Source organism: Poecilia latipinna, unplaced genomic scaffold, assembly GCF_001443285.1.
Source record: "Poecilia latipinna isolate Pla-1442-1.1 unplaced genomic scaffold, P_latipinna-1.0 Scaffold4912, whole genome shotgun sequence".
In the NCBI taxonomy this organism is placed as follows: Eukaryota; Metazoa; Chordata; class Actinopteri; order Cyprinodontiformes; family Poeciliidae; genus Poecilia; species Poecilia latipinna.
The window spans coordinates 1-16,819 of NW_015117528.1; the positions used below are offsets into that span (position 1 = coordinate 1).

Consider the following 16,819-nt stretch of genomic DNA (forward strand, 5'->3'; position numbering starts at 1 on the left):
CGGTTTGAAACCAAGTTTCTTTAAAAAAATTTATTTTTTTTTTTTTTTTTTTTTTTTTTTTTTGGCGATCCACCTTTAGCATTTCCAGCTGCGCGGCACAGGGAGAATTCGATCCTCTTTGGGAATTAGTGATAGCAAATAATCGGGCGTTGTTCATCTTTCTTCTAACGAAGCTCGATTTTAACATTCCATGTAAAGATTAAACGACATTTGCTGTTGTCAGCATGGCTGATGTTTTGAAGGAGGAATGCAGCGTTTACACAGCTCTCTACACTAAAATACACAGTGCAGAAAACGGTAATCTTAATCAATGCATTTAATGTAATCAGTATCGAGTTACTGACGCAAAATGACGTCGTGTTGTTTGTGCTTGTCCTTGTAGTCTGTAGCTGAGACTGTAAAGGCCCAGTGAACAGCATCAGAGAATGGCTACAGTGGAAAACGACAAGGAGCTGAGCGACTTGCTGGATTTTAGTGCGGTAAGGCCCCTGCTAAGCCTCATTGTTGCCTTCGTAATCCATTTCATTTTAACAATAAGCACCAAACCTGGTGACGAGTACCTCGAAATGGGAATGAATGAGATTCATTCTCAATGAGGAAGAAATGTGTTTAAGCAGCCATGCTTTTTTTTTTTTTTTATATATATAAAGCTCTGTTTGTCTTGGCTCAACTTATTTATTTATTGTTTTGTCACAAATCATAGCTGAAAGACTCGGGTTGCCCTGTGTTTATTGCAGTTGTTCGCAAAAGCACGTAGGACAGTTTGGATTACGCTCTGATCAACGTTTGCATAAACGTCGAGGGAACATTCAAATGTTTTATTGCCTTGCCGTGGTTTTTACAGATTTATTGCTCTCCTTTCAGATGTTTGAACCTCCAGTTTCGAATGGAAAGAATGGGCCGACTACTCTCGCCAGCAGCCAGTTTGGAGGTCCCGGTAAGAGATAATACACAAAAGAGACGGTTTGTTTGCCTTTCCTTCACCTGTAGTCAGTGGCCGTATTGCTTGGTAATGCTTCTGTGACTTTCTAAAAATAAATCTATTAGAGCCCATCTCCAGTCTCACTACCTCATTTTTACTCTCTTGCTTTCTTTCCAGTTGTAATAGAATAATACATGGTTCCCGTTTCCTTGTTTTAGTTTTCATAAATTGAGAATTCATCATCAGATGCACAAATCCAACCCTCATATTAGCGTTTAAAGCATGCATGCAACGTCAATGTTGTCAAATAATAACCAGGACACTCCAAAAATCGGATGGTGGTGCTTTTGTATGTCTGCTGGAGTTTTATATGCCGACCCCAGGCGCCGTTTCCCTGCTCTACCAGACCCAATAGTCGCAGACAAAACAAAGTTCTCTGCTACCATTGTGTTTTTTGGAGGTGCATTAAGTCTTTCAACAAGCATCAGAGAGCAACGCGATATTCAAGGGGAAGATCAAAGACGACACGTTCGGTTGCTGGGTGGGGTTATCAGGGGCTCTGTTTCATCTACTCACAAGAAAGCCACTTGTGTTGTTCTTCTGTAAGGATCGGGCGCGCTCTTACAAACGAGGCATGTAGATGTTATCAATCCTAACGGCTTCTCATGAGGCACCTACGGCCCACAGGAACCGTACCAGGGCTCTTTGAGCTATTCGAACAGGTCGCTCCTCATTTCTGCATCTGAAATGCCTGAACTGAGCTTAGCAGGTATTCCTAAGACTCTTGTTCAAGAGTTTGAACAACTTGTTTATTTTTAGTGCTTACCTCAGAGTTGGACCTTTTGCAGCAATGAAATAAGTAAATGCACCCAACAAAAGAAAATTATGAAGCGACTTTTAGCTACTTAGCTCAAATTAGGGAGTTGTTTTAGCAGAGGATATAAGAGGCTCAGCGGAAATCCAGACACCCTAGGCACACACCCCTGGCATTGAAATGAGCTGTGCTGTTTGATGTCTAATATCAAAGCTCCAAACTCTTGATTCCTGATGAGTAATTATGTAACAGTCATTAGTCTTACACACATACTGAGTTAAGCGTGGGCTGGTTACTGCTGCCAAGGTATGCCAAGGATTTTTTTTTTTAAGTTACCCTTTCAAAACCACAAACATTTGAGAAAAGTAAAGTAATTTTTAACATGAAAGTTTAAAAAAATAAAATCTAAATTAAAAACAGATTCATTAATTTTTCTAAACTGATTCTACATTGTTTTATTATTTATTATGAGATGAATGTCTAATTTCCTTCTTGATTGGAAAAAAGTTGGATATGGGCCAGAGTTATGAATATTTTGGGGCTTTACTGTGTGGTGATGCCATGAAACTGTCCTACGTGAGGTCATCATCATTCCTCATTAGTCTCATACCTGCCCACATGGCACCATGAGAGACACCTGATGGGTTTAAAAGTTTCCATATGGCTCTAAAGTAGTCATTTACATGTTTTTTCCCCCCTCACAATTCATATGGTTTAAATGTGAAACTTTACCATGTGTTTTTGTGCTCTTGTTCTGAGCTGTCAGTGATTATCATATCTGTTCAATCCAGTCCACTGTTTTTCTTTTTCTTTTTTTTTTTTTTTTGCGTGTGCTTTCATTTTTTTAGTTCACAAGAAACCGAGACTCCTAACGTGTATTTTTAGGGTGGTATGGGTAGAAATTCTGACTGGCTTGTGATATAAATTTGCATGAAAAGGTTCCTTGTTTCAAGCAGATGTGAAACTGAATTTGAAAAACTCAGGTGGGAAAGTTACATGAAGGTCTGTTGTGTAAAGTCTGACGATCCACTGCTTATTATTGTAAAAATTGTAAAAAAAAAAAAAAAAAAAGATCCAAACTATCGCTGGAGAACAGTCGAATGTAAGCTGCGTGCGTTTAAAGGATAGTATGTCACATTGTCCTGCACTTAGGAAGTCTCCTGTGACTAACAGGTTTAAAGAGTCAGCCCTGTGTCATTGTACATTGTTCATTATTTCATTAACAGTGTTTTCTCTCTTGAGATCGTATCTGACATCACGCTTTGTGTCTGCGTGACTCACTTTTCCAGGGAAAAGAAGAAGTCGCGCAGACAAACGGACCGCTCGGTTGTAGTTGGCCTGGGGCAGCGTTCCAGTAAAAACCAAGACATGCCTGCATGTTTGGTCAATATATCTGCCTGCGTTTCGCTCACAAAGTCGGTGACTCAGGCTGTCTGTCTGTTTCCGATAGCTCTGTCTGTGCTGTGTAATTATAGACCAGCCAACCTTAAAGGGGTGTTGCATGCTGGGAGGAAAAGTGCATTGGGGTTCTCGGGAGAATTTTTCTGTTACTCATCCTCTTATTCCTTTTCCTGCTTATAGATATTGTAGCCTGTCTGAGCTGATATTTGTGATTTTGGCATGGCGTTCTGTAGGACTAATGAAACTTAGTATGTTCGAAATCAATATTAGTGTCATGCTTCACTAGCAATCAGCAGTATGGTCTGCTGTAGCTGCTGTAGGAATCAATATTCACTCATTAAACTAAATGAATTGAAGCATTGTAAGAAATCTTGATGTGGAAAGATTTGGTGAAAAGTGTAGGAACATTTTTTAGGTTCAGCAGACTGAGATTCATTCAGCAGTATGCACAGCGCAAGTGTAACTGCAAAGAAGCCAAGAGTAGCTGCAGTTTTTGGACGAAACCTTGGACTATAATCTGATTTGTTCAAATAAAAATTGTAGCTGTGACTGACTCTAGGGTTTTATAATGAGTCCAGTGGCTCATCGTGATAATGTAGATCAACATGTTCCTGACTAAATGTCTCATTGTCTGTGATTTGAATTAAACACGCTTTAAAAAAACATGCAGTTTTTAATGTCCACTATCCTAATCGGCAGCAAAATGTTCTGCCATTATTGTTGGATTATTTTAGTCTCTTTTTTTTCAAATTGTCCCTGTAGTGTTAAGTAATTTTACTATCTGAATTGTTATTTCACAGTTACACCCTCCTTTAAATGTCTCTGAGTGAAACCATTCACAAGTATGAGCAGATGTAAACACACTTCTTTACGATTTTAACAAGTGTTTTTGTTGTTAATCTAACCCGCCTAATGCTGAGTAGTTAAAATTTCCATACTGAAATTGGGGTTATTGTAGAATTATGACACAAGTCTACTTGCTAAAGAAGTTTTTATTTTTTTAATAAACTTTGCTCTCAAACAATCAAAAAGCGCTATCCACTTGGTTCATCTTGATGTATTATGGTAAATAGCGTCAGATTGTATTTTATTGAGTCAAAAACTAGGATTAGAGTAAATCTTGGTTGGCGAATGAATTGAATTGTATCTAACTGTTGCTTGTTGTTGATGGATCTTGGGTTGTTGGGGATGCACAAAGTATCGGCATCGACATCGGTATCGGCCGATGTTGATGCCGACAGTAGAACGCCCGATGAGTAGAACGATATTTACTTCCATCTGGTTGCTGTTTATGTGTTTAACTCAAGCAGAGAAAGTTTCAAATCTAAAACATATCAGAAGTTGTTGGTGTTTTTTTTATTTTTTTATTTTTTTGATTGAAGGTGCTTGCTGATGACAACACGCTAAAATGTCTAACGTGTAAGTTTTGCTTTGATTGACAGGCAGAGCGGCAGTCAGACATGGAGAGGGGACGTGAAATTGCCTCCTTCATCTCTTATTCCGCTGGTGTCGTGTAGCTCACACTTGTCACTGCAATCTAGCTGCTTTTGGCACTATGGAGCCATTATTCTGTTCTACTGCTGATCCTGTCAGGATTCTCGCACCCCCCTTCCCCCCTTAGCTTTTTAATTAGACAACAAAACAAAAATATGAATATTCATAGGGCTCAGCCTCATTAATATGCACAATTATGCAAATACGAGTGCAATTAAACTTCAGATTTCCCCAAGAGATGCTGTGTTGCAGTACGAGAGGAGATTTGAGAGCGAGGGGATTGGGCAGAGATTTCTGCTCCACAAATCTTTAACATCCCTTCCTTAAAGCTGCTCCGGCCCGCGATGGCACATGCCAGCCGTGTGAGTTTGGACGGTGAGCCTCGCGCTAAGGTGAAGGTGTGGGCCTAAGCGTGTGGGAACAAATGGGCTATGAATGAGTGTTGCCATGGAAAAAGCGTAAAGGAGTGGAGTGTGGGAGACCGAGGAATGTCGAGGATGATTCTGGAAGCCTCGTACTGGGTGTTAATTATTCAAACTTCCTACAGCTCAAATCCAGACTATGTGACAGCGCCGTCACAGTGCTGTCTCGCTCTGTGAGCTTTGAAGTTTCTCAATGTAGGTTGCATTAAGGAGCCTGAAAAACCTGTATCAAAGCAAGTCGTCACTTTTTCAAGTGACACATTTGTTGCAAGACGGGGACATAAATCTGTGATCATAATGCTATTACCTTTTGGCTGACGGAGTTTTTTTTTTTTGTCCCAACAGGTGTAGATGAGAGGAGAGGGTCCAGTCCGTGGGGACCAGGGGAGCAGACTAGTCCATCTTTCAACCAGGGAAGGGTATGATTTATTTTAGCCTCGGCCGTAGAGTGCAGCAGATGTTGTGTTATTCTTCACGTGTTGCGTGATTTATTGCTTTATACCTCTTTTACACACAGACTGCAACATTATGAAGTGCTCTAGATTTGACCACTTATGCATTACCAGTGCTGCCGATGATTAATGCTGGGTTGTGACCTGCCTTCCTGGGCTTAAACAAGAGTGTAATTTGTTATTTTCCAATTACATGTTGATTGAAAACATAGAAAAAAACTTATTAAAATAATAGCAGGTGACTTTGAAAGTATGCAGTAATATTACATTCGTGCTTAAAGTTAAATAGTAAAATTCGGGGCCGCAACTAACAATTATTTTAGTAACCAATTATTCATACAATTAATTGCATAAAAAGATTATCACATTGTGTAGATGTTTCATTTAACCACTTAAGCCTTTTTTTTTTTACACAATATTAGAAATAATATTAAAATATGCAAATGAACAAATAATTCAATGCATTTTTTAAAATAACAAAATAAACATTTTATTGCCAACAGTGCAATAACACAGCCTTCTTTTAGTGTATGCTTGATCAAAATGATTAATTTTTGCATTAACCAATTCAGAATTGTAAAATATCAAAAGGTGCTTGAGAGAAAATGTATTTTATTTTATTTTATTTTTTTACAGAATTTGAAAATTGTCAAACTATAACTATGCCACATGAGGAGTTCTAGGCGGAACATATTTACAAAGGATTTAAAAAACATCTTTAATGCAAATGAATATGTTTATATATATTTGACTTCATGTTCTTCTGCAAATGTCCTTTCATTGAGTCTGTGAAATCCAGTTAACGATTAATCAAGTCCTAGATTCGTTGACGATTATTTCAATAATCAATTAATCACGATGAATCCAATTAATCCAATTAGTCTTATAATTAATATATTATGTTGTTGCATTTTGATGCAGATGAACTGAAAATCAAAGGATGCCATCTGCTTATTTTTGATGCAACTACGAATGAAGTGTTATTCCGTCTCTTTCTCTCAGGTTTTCGAAGAGGGCCTTTACAGTGAGAGAGAAAGTCTGGCCTCTACCCCCGTATTTGGACCAGGCATTGCTGGTAAGAAGATTTTAATTCAATCTGAGCTCTCGAAGCACAGACATCACCACTTTCAAATCATCCCTTCTATTTTTTTAAATTTATTTATTTATTTTTTTTTCATTTTTGCAAATTGGTAAAAAAAAAATTGTCAGTGTCGGACTAAGTGATGGAGGAATGTGTTAACTGGCACTCAGACTCGTACATCAATGCACAGTGTGACTGAACAGAACAACAAGCAGTTTGTTTTTCAGAGCAGCCATTCACAAGTCCGGCACTCATGTGGCAGTTTAGGGCAGCGCATGTTTCAGGATGAGGGGGAGCAGGGCAAACGGGGAGGATGTGGAGGAGGGCTTTGTTTGTGTGTGTTCGCTATGGGAGGGGTGGGGGGTGTAAAGGGAGGGCACCCATGCACAAACAGGGCTCTCCCTGGGGAAAACAGTGGACTATAGCGCTTCTCTGTTTAACTGTCAGCGGAGGGGGCAGAGTTTGGATACAATTGCCCCTGGAGCATTTGTAATGAGTCTATTTGGTTCATTTAAACACTGCAGCATATACATTCACCTTGCAAATGCGATGAATGGCAGGGCAGTGTGATTACATACATAACATTTGCCTTTTAACGATCCTCAAATCTTTTTCTTTATTTTAACAGGGAAAGCTGAACGAGGGTCATACTCATCATTTGGGACGCAGGTGAGTCTTTCAAAGAAAATAAAGTCATACCAGCAACAACGTGACAAAGGGAAACCTGCAGATTAACACAAAAATAAATTCATGCAAGCATACCACTGTCGCAATGGATTTGTGGATACAAATAGGGCTGCAATTATTAATCGGATTAATCGTGATTAAACGATTATTGAAATAGTTGTCAAAGAATTTAGTAACTGATTAATTGTTAACTGGAATACAGAGGCTCAAAAAAAGGCAATTTGCTGCAAAGCAACATAGTCAGTGCAGTAATTAAGCCAAAGATGTTAAAAATAAATATATATATTTTGCATCTGTGATTAAAAAAAATATCATTTGGACCAGACTCAGAACTTCCTCACCTTCCAATTTGCTGTGATATAGTCTTGATTTTATCTCTGAGTACTAATCTACTCTAACAATTAAAGCTGTCCTTCACGTCTAAGTCCAGAAATCAACTGAGCTCTCAGTTTATAACAACAAACAGGTTATTTTTAAGACAGATACATATCAATGATAACCTTAATTTTCTCTACATGTTCATACTGCTGTTTGAACGGGCTTTTGCCTCTCTTCTCTTTAAACCGTCTGTAGCCTGGTTTTATGCCAAGTGAGATACCCCTGCCCAGTCCTGACAGCCTCTCTCCGCCTTCTGCCAAGTCCAATTCCCAGTTTTATTCATCCTATGAGAGGAAGAGACCCGCACAGGACCTCACTGGTAAGAATGAAGGCATGTGCATTTTTTTTTTTCTTTTCATCAGACGTACGTTTGTCTCCTCTGGTTTTTGTTTTACAAATGATGTCTCCGTTCTGATCTATATTTACATCTGTGGGTTCCACCACTTCTATTGTAAGTGTTAAAACGTGGTTTCGAGTTCTTCCTTCTTATTCGGTGGAGAAAGTAGCATTACCTCCTTCTCAGTACACAGAAATACACAGAACTTTTTTCTGGTTGTGCAGGAATTATGAGGCTGCACAAAGGCTGATAGGTCTAAAAGGAAAACCTTTATTACGTATTGTGTAGTGGCTTTGTCTTTAGATATCAATCTTTTCATTTTTATGAGGTTTCCTTTCTGTCTTTTTCCCAGCAAATCCGCAGCCAAAAAAGATCCGCAAGGTTCCTCCTGGCCTGCCCTCCTCAGTAAGTAGACACCTCCAGAAAACCTTCCCCCTGTGCTACACCTCGGTCTGTAACGTTGATTCCATGTATCCCAAAAGTTTCAGTTTTTAAGCCTAACGAAAATGTTCCCGTTTAGTTTTGCATCTGGAGCCCTTCCTCTGGATCTCGAGCGGTATAATAGGAGCGGCGCGGGCCTTTTAGGTCGAACATCTGTGCTTCTTCAGCAGCAAAGTCAAAAGGCAACAGTGGGGGCAAGCCACTTATTCACCCAGTCACTTATTTGCAGCATATATTTATAGTATGTTGTACTTGTGGGCCCTTGGCTTTGTGGCCACACTTCGTCCTCTCTGCCAAGTGTACTCATCAAATCGCCGAGGAGATTTTGTGCTGGAGGGGGTTGATGGTTTTTGGTCCCTCTCTTTCTTTCCCTCCCTCAATGTTTCCCTCTATGGACACCCTGTTTCCTCATTTTTTTTTTCTTGCTCGCTGCCCCACCTCGCACAGCCTCGCTCTCTCTCCTCTTCTACAACCATAAACAACAGCCCTCCCCCATCCCTCCATCCCAGCTGCCAGCGGAGTTGGCTGCTGTCCAGGATTCGGCAGATGGTTCAGTAATTAGGAGTGCATCTCCCTGTTCCCTCTTCTCCTCTTCATTCTCTTTTCCTCTTCCTTTTTTCTCTGTTTAATCAAATTACAGAAGAAAACTTCAGACCTACTATGATCAGAGTTTTACAGACATACTTGGTTTCTTGATTTTCTCATTTTGGACGGAGGTGGTACAGAACAGTGGCTTCTTTATTCCCACCTCAATATGAAGATTGCATTTGATTGGTCGAAACTTTGTTTGTTAAGGAGATTGAACTCCATGCCTGTGTTTTAACAGCGTAATACACTGAAATATGTTTATGGGCTCGAAAAGGAGTCTGGCTCTTTACATTTCATACTGTCTCATCTTTAGTTTCAAATCTAAAGAAACGTCATTTCATCCAGATAGTAAAATCCATGTTAGCCTGAGTAGCACTTCAGCTTCAAAAGGAAATAGATTTCGATCGTACACGGAGCTAAGCGTGTTGTAGTAAAAGCTTTACGAAAAAGATTTTATGCAAACTCAAAAAAGTGTATTTCTTTTGTAACAATATTACACGATATCGAAAATACTTTTTATACTATCTAATAATGAATTATATAGTTAGGATGACCAAAATTACTTATATTTGCTATTTTTTTTAAAATGGTTTTCTTAAAGAGAGAACTGATATTATTCTCCCTTTAAGCAATCAGGGAAAACCCAGATGATAACATAATAGTTTTGTAAGCTTCTGACATGTTCATTCACGACATTTGAGTTAAATGAACACCTCGAAAACACGGGTACCTTGTGTGACATCAAGGATTAATAAAATAAAATAAAAAAAATCAGCCAAGTTGAAAAAGGGAATAGTGAAACTGCACAAGTCTGGTTCATTCTTAGTTACAATTCCCAAATATGTGAAAGTGCAGTCCATTCAAATAATCACAAATAAGTCTAAATGCCTTTTGAATGAACAGTCATCTCAGTGATGAGATGACTGTTCCCGTCCCAGAAGAGAATGAGTTTTGGTCTGAAATCTGTGAATCATCCTTAGAACAAAGGGGCTGACCCTATGAAAACGCTGGCTGAAGATGGTGAGACAGTGTCACTATCCACAGCGAAACACATTCTGTTTACCAACATCGCTGAAAGGCAACGCAGAGAGAAAAAAGCCATTGCTCCAAAAGCAACACAAAAAGCAAGGTTACGGTTTAAAAATGCACTAAAGGACAAAAACATTCATTTTTTCGAGTTTTACTGTCTGATGAAACTAAAGTGGAGCCGTTTGACCATCATGACCATCATTACATTTGGATGAAAAGGGTCAATAAGCCTGGGAACACCATCCCAACTGTGAAGTATGGTGGTGGCAGCGTCGTGCTGTGGGGTGGCCTGCGACAGGAGGAACTGGTGCACTTCATAAAATAGATGGCATCTTGAGGAAAGAAAATAATAGCGTAGAAAGGCTCCTTTACTGAGTGACACCGGTTCTGTCAGGAGGAACGGGACAAAATTCCAGCAAGTCGTTGATATGAGCTTGTGAAAGGAGACCAAAACAGTTTGAACCAAGTTAAACAGCTCAAAGGAAATTCTGGTACATATTAGGAAAAAATGTAAGAAAGCTGTTGGATTTGTAGAAATTACTCTGGCATTCAGCAGATATAAATTATTTGGGCAATCTAAAAGAGAGAAACATTAGTCTGATCATTTGGGGTAATTTGTCTATTTGTACAGCGTATGGAAACATGTGGTTCGAGCTCACTCTGTCAGACTTGGTCATCATTTCACTTTTCTATTTGTAGGTTTACCCCACAGCCACAGGAGAGGATTTTAATCGGGACACCACTTGCTTCCCAGCCTCCAAAGCAGGAAATGTCTACCAACCAGCGTACTACATGCAAGGTCAGTTGAAACAATATTTTCCTCTGGAGTCTCTCCTAGTTCTTTGTGTTTAGATGAAAAGTTTAGTCTGGCAAAGACGACAATTTCCTGGAATTTTCCTTTGAAGCCAGCACAGCTGGGAGAGTCGGTTCCTTTACTGTGATATTGTCCAGATGAGCCGTAGGTGCTGTGGTTGTAGGCTACCGACAGCCCCGCGGGTCAAACGGTGAATCACGGTTGAATACAGTCATCACGCTGATATGACACGGCTCATATGTGGCCTTCATTGTCTTCTCTCCTGCGTCTGGTTGTGGCTCTGCCTTATTTTCCATGTTTCTCTGCTGGATTCCCCCTGACAGATGCCCACCCGCCCTCTGATCCTTGGGGCTCTGCCGGGTCGATGATTCAGCCTGGATACTCTGCCGTGTTGGGGAACTCCCCCCATCTGGGCCAGCACGGTCCATTCACTGCCATAAACCCTCAAGACAGAATGGTGTGTTCAGTTTTCTTTTTTCCCCCTCCTTAATTTTTGTTAAATTTCTTTTCTCCACTAAAGCTTCTGCGTCCTTAACGCTGTATGTGATGTTCTCTTTTAAGAAGCGGCATCCCCTTCCCCTCTCACCCCAGAACTACCCCCTGCATGGCAGCGAAGTGAACGGAGCTCATCCCACCAGCTTCCACGCAGGCTCCAGCAGCTTCGGAGTCCCCAGCCACACACCCCCCATCGCTGGCACTGAAACGATTATGGGTAAGTCATTTGTGTGCCATTTCAGCTTCAAATGTCAGAGTAATTTTGTTTTTAATATATTTATATAGGTACCAAATTAAGTGTCAGAACCCTTGATTCTTTTTACATTTTATAACATTACGACTGGAAGATTTGAAGTAATTTATTTAGATTTTCTGATTGGCCAACACAAAATAATGCGTAACTTTGAAGTGTAATTTGAATAAACCACCTTTCATTTCAATTTCAGCTGAAAAATTGTCTTGCGGTTTACAGCAACAAGTGGGGGAGGGACAGTAGCGTTTTACTTTACATTCCAGTCTCAAGTTTTTTAAGCTCCTTTCACATCACACGGTGGTGGCGGAATCATGCTGTGGAGATGCTCTTCTTTCATTTTTGTTTTTTCAGTCTGCAACCCAAAGAGCAGAAATGTACTCTGATCATATGCCGTCGTTTTTTTTTCTTATTCATAAAAATAAAGTATATACCAACTAAGGACAGTATGGGAGAACAAGAAGAAAATCAAAACAAAAATCACTTGTGCACAGTAGTATATACCGTACATGTGTGTTATTTAGGACACAGATGGACAGAAAGACAAATCAAAACAGGATACACACATACAAAGAGAAAAGCACAAGTAGGCTGATTAATCCAGCTCCTCTACAAAATCTGGCCACAGAGGGAGATGTTTTTTTTTTTTTTTTTTTTTTTTTTTAACAGGGATTAAAGGTTGAAAAAGACCTGAGGCTCCTTCAGCAGGATAACGACCCTAAAATGTCTGAGCTGTGATGAAAACGGTTTAAAATGAAACATGTTCGAGCGTTAGAGTGGCCTAGTCAAAATCCAGACCTAAATCCACTTGAGCTCTACATCCATTCTAATTGACCGTGTTCTATTATGCAAAGAAGGATAGAGGAAAATGTCAGCTTCTAGATGTAGAAAAAAAGTGACTAAAACATTTTCTAAAGCATTTAAATACATTTGCATGCCACACTTTTATAAGGTTTTAATTGCTAAACCACAAAAGGACAACAAAAGCAAATTACATGTTCTTTTTTTCCCCATCCGCTTCACGGTTGTGCCGTATTTTCACACTACTACAACCTAAAATTCCCACAAAATACATGAAAGTCTGTGGTTAGAATATGACAAAATGTGGGAAAAGTTCAACAGGTATGAATACTTTTGCAAGACGCTGTACACCGAAACCAATTAATATCTTCTGCTTTTATTTACGAAGCAAATCGGGGTGCTGTACCAGGAAGTTCGGGTGACGAGATTGGAAAAGCCCTGGCATCAGTAAGTAGCTGTAGAGTACATATTTATAATCAAGTAACACTGTTAGTGACACAGGACTCTACAGATTATTTGTCGTTTTCTGAGGCAATATAAATGGAAGTAATACACATTTTTATTTTGAGTGAAAATCAGAACTTCTTTGTTCAGATTTATCCTTCAGACCCAAACAGTAACGCTTTCCCTCCGTCGCCGTCTACTCCCTCCGGTTCACCACAGGCTGTGTCAGGTGAGTGGAAAACGTGCAATCTGAAGAAGAAGCTCCACATGTTGGGTGCAAAACGGACTGAAAACATGTCAAGTTAAAGTTTTGCGTTTGTGCGACAGTAAAATGCTGTTCCAAATGTATCTAATACATCAACCATGTGCAAAGTTAGAAGCTTATAAGTAAAGTCTGAACTTAGCAACTGTGCAACAAAAACTACTACTGAAACAAATCATCTTATCAGATATTGGAGATTTATTTAATGTGAATAAATAAGATGAAAATAGCAAAGTAGTAAAATCTTTTTTTTTTTTTTTTTTTTTAAAAAAAAAAAAAAATTCCCCTCTTTATTCAAATTTTTTCAAAAAAAAAAAAAAAAAAACTACTTTTACAGCAGAAAAGCGGCATTTCTCTTGATTTCATGTTTATTTAAAGTCACTCCACCCACAGTGTAACTTTCATGTACGCTCACCAGCCTGATATAGCTTACGAGAGAGGAAGGGAAAATACAGTAAAAATGAAAACAAGGTGGGGTCACTTCCCTTTTTTTCTCTTCAATCAATCCAAGCATTAACTCATGACACCCTGTGTGTATAAAGTACTGAAACGATGCAAAAGTTAAGAAAATAATTTGAACTATTGCCTGAAAAACACAAAGTCGTATTTACAATGTGTTTTAGATTTACAAAAATAACCATTAAGTGTTGGGGTGGCTTCTGGAAATTGATGTGTTGAATTTCTTTTTTTTTAATTATTATTATTATTAATAACAAAAAGTGCCATACTGCAAAATCGAATCACTTGGTAACAATAACGGCAATAAGTGAGAACTTCTCTGAAATGGTTGTTTTCCTTGCTCGGTTTTCAAAACGTGTTGGGAAGCAGTTTATGTATTTATTTTTTGGCATCTTGGAGGAGTTTGCCGCAGTTCATCCGTAGATTTCGACAGTTTCCGCGTGTAATCCCGTAATAAGAGCTTTATGCTTTTCATACCATCTGTAGCTCGACCTTTTGTTCTTCTGGTGGCTGAAATCACAGTTTGTAATCCCCGTTTGGATCGTTTTCAATCTGCACGTTGACAAATTTGGAAACGGCCTCACCGAATCTGCCTTTGCCAATGCACTCCTCAGTGCTGCATTGTTGTTTCAGACAGTAGTCAATCAAAACGGCCTTCTGTTCAAGGCGAGCGTTTCAGTTTTGTTTTTTGTTTTTTTTGACTTGCTAGACCAAAGCACCCACTGTCAGCTTGGCTTTGTTTCCACGTCAGAAGAATGTTTTCTGGCTTGTGCGACCAGACGTCTCCAGACTGTAGGTGGGTGTACCAGGGTCCTGGCGGTGTCTGGACGTTCTGAGCCGATGGCTACCTGCCACAATCTGGGACGTCTGAGGGCCGATTACGCGCTTTTGCTTTCTTCAGTTTTCATAACTGCTGGCCCGAACTTCGTCTGTTTCTTTCCGCCTCTGAACAAGAGCTCACGCAGCACATCTGCAAACGACTGTCACGACGTTTCTGCCCGTTTCTTCAGGTTGACTGACATAGTCCTGATTTCTACGCTCGCTCTTTGAGTGATGCTTTAGGTAAAAGTCGCAGACTGTAAAATGTAAAACCGGCCGGCTCTCCTTAGTCTGATCGAGTATAAAACTTCTGCTTATTGTGTGCATGAGCACATTTCAGGGTTTTTACACAATGTGGAAAAACGTGGAACATGACTCATGCTTTTTTTTTTTTATTATACTGGGTAAAGATAGAAAAAGTAGAGTATGGGAAGATCTTGTGTTTCAAGACTTTATTCCCATACCTCCTGTTTAAAAGTTGTCTCCATTCATCCATTTGTCTGCTATTTATCCCCTTTAATTTTATCCTTGGTTCATTTCACTATTTCCTTCTTTTTCTATCTTAGTTTCTGTTTTTTCTTACTTATTTTTATCACTGCTTTATCCATTGTTTTCCTCCTTCTGTCCTTACTTTATCTTTTTCATTTAGCTCCTTTCTTCCTTTATCATTATTTTCTTCTTTCCTGTCATTGATGATCACTATAGAAATATCTGTCAAAGATTAATCATAGCCTTTTTGCATTTGCACAAAATTAGATAAATTGACTGAGAGCTCTGGAAATTTGTTGTGGCTCTCAACATCATCTTGATCAAATCGCTTCATTTATTTTCATCATGCACTTCAAATCTAAAAATCCCTATCATTGCACGAGTCCTCAGAGCTAAAGATGAATTTGTTTAGAGCCACATTGATTAATAACATTTGGGACGTCATAAAATTTTAACCTGTTATTGTTTCCCTTACTTTGCCTCTGCAGTGTAATGCTTCCTGCTTGTTTGTTGTTTCATTTTCCTTCTAATCATATGAAACACTGCGAATTTCATTGTTGCTGAAAACGTCCTGTAAAGATAAAATTGCCTTTCCTTGCTTCTGAACTTTAACAGCAAATCGTTCCATTAATAAATCTCCTCCCTGTCTTGTAGACACTTGTCTGATCTATAGGAATGAACCTTCTTACCATTTTTTGTTTTTCTTTTTCAAGGTTCTGCATCACAGTGGACTCGGTCCTCAGGCCAGGCCACCCCGTCACCCAACTTTGAGGGAGGAATTCAGTCCATGGTGAGCCACTTTGTGTGACGTTTAACGTAAAAACAGGGCGCGATTACATATAAGACGCTTAATCTTACATGTGTTACCCTTCTCCCCGCTCCCCAGCAGAGTAAACTGGAGGACCGTCTGGACGAAGCCATCAATGTCCTTCAGCGGCACGCCAGCGGACAGGGAGGGCCGGGACTTGCTGAAATGCACAGCCTGTTGTCGGCTGGGTTAGGGATCGCACCGGGCTTCAACAGTGCAGCTCTCGGATTGGCCAGTCGTCTGCAAGGACTGGTGAGATTCAGGAAGAGAGTTAAAATGCTATACACAGGTCACCGAGGGGGTCATGCTGCCCACATCACTTATTATTCTGCTTTGAAGCCAGCACTAACAGAAACAACTGCTTTACAGGTTTCCAGCCACCTTGAGGATTCAGTTGGTCTGCCCTCTAGTGGAGGAGTTTTGCATCACGGCCCTGCATCTGTTCATTCAGGCTCTCAGCCGGATGGATTTACAGGTGGATTTTTCTGCTCTCATTGCAATCTTTATTTTAGGTCATAAATAAGTAAAAGTGTTGCTTAGCATCTTATTGTTGTGTGTGTGTGTGCGCGCAGGCCTGCCCGGAAGCGGGAATCGTTCCGGCGGCACAGCTATCAAGCGAGAAGACAAAGAGGACGATGAGAATTGCTCAATTACAGACAAGTCAGAGGACGACAGAAAAGATCTGAAGGCTCGTCTTCGAACAAGGTGTCCAAATCATAACTGCACCATAATGTTTATTTTGATTTATATAGAAGTAGGATATTTGCAGCAGCAGAATTAGAAAAATAATTATATGCTAGACAACTCTTCGGCATAATGTTGATAATATAACAGCAATTAGAGCGTTTTACCAGCTAATTCAATTTCTGTTATGTGATTAAAAACAAGCCATTGTTTAGAGGTGCTTTTTATTGTGATGGTCCCCTAAACGTCTAGCACAAATTAGGAAAATTACTTAGCAAGGTACAGCTCTGGTCATAAGTTTGCATGCACTTTTTAGAGGCATGAATGTCATAAACATTTTGGGCTTTTAATTATATTTTAACCTTTTTTTTTTTTTTTTTTTTTTTTTTTTTTTTTTAATAAAAAAAATATATCTTGTTTTTTTAAATCAATGTTTTGTTTCTCGTTG

General features: G+C 39.5%; 1 protein-coding gene across 6 annotated transcripts; it reads left to right on the top strand.

The window, feature by feature from the left end:
* Positions 1–353: 353 nt before the first annotated feature.
* Positions 354–16,732, top strand: LOC106943138 (transcription factor E2-alpha-like). 6 transcript variants are annotated; one of them, XM_015026486.1, is made up of 17 exons: positions 354–479; positions 865–937; positions 5,399–5,472; positions 6,508–6,580; positions 7,215–7,255; positions 7,847–7,970; positions 8,341–8,393; positions 10,746–10,845; positions 11,184–11,317; positions 11,422–11,572; positions 12,795–12,853; positions 13,001–13,079; positions 14,281–14,367; positions 15,593–15,669; positions 15,769–15,939; positions 16,057–16,162; positions 16,260–16,732. In XM_015026486.1, the coding sequence occupies exons 1-17, from the start codon at positions 426–428 to the stop codon at positions 16,466–16,468; spliced, it is 1,665 nt and encodes a 554-aa protein (XP_014881972.1). In that variant the 5' UTR covers positions 354–425; the 3' UTR covers positions 16,469–16,732. The 6 variants fall into 6 exon arrangements, with proteins under 6 accessions (XP_014881972.1, XP_014881973.1, XP_014881971.1 ...); XM_015026487.1 differs by having other exon boundaries at positions 13,070–13,079; positions 15,766–15,939; XM_015026485.1 differs by having other exon boundaries at positions 15,766–15,939; positions 16,260–16,731.
* Positions 16,733–16,819: the final 87 nt, after the last annotated feature.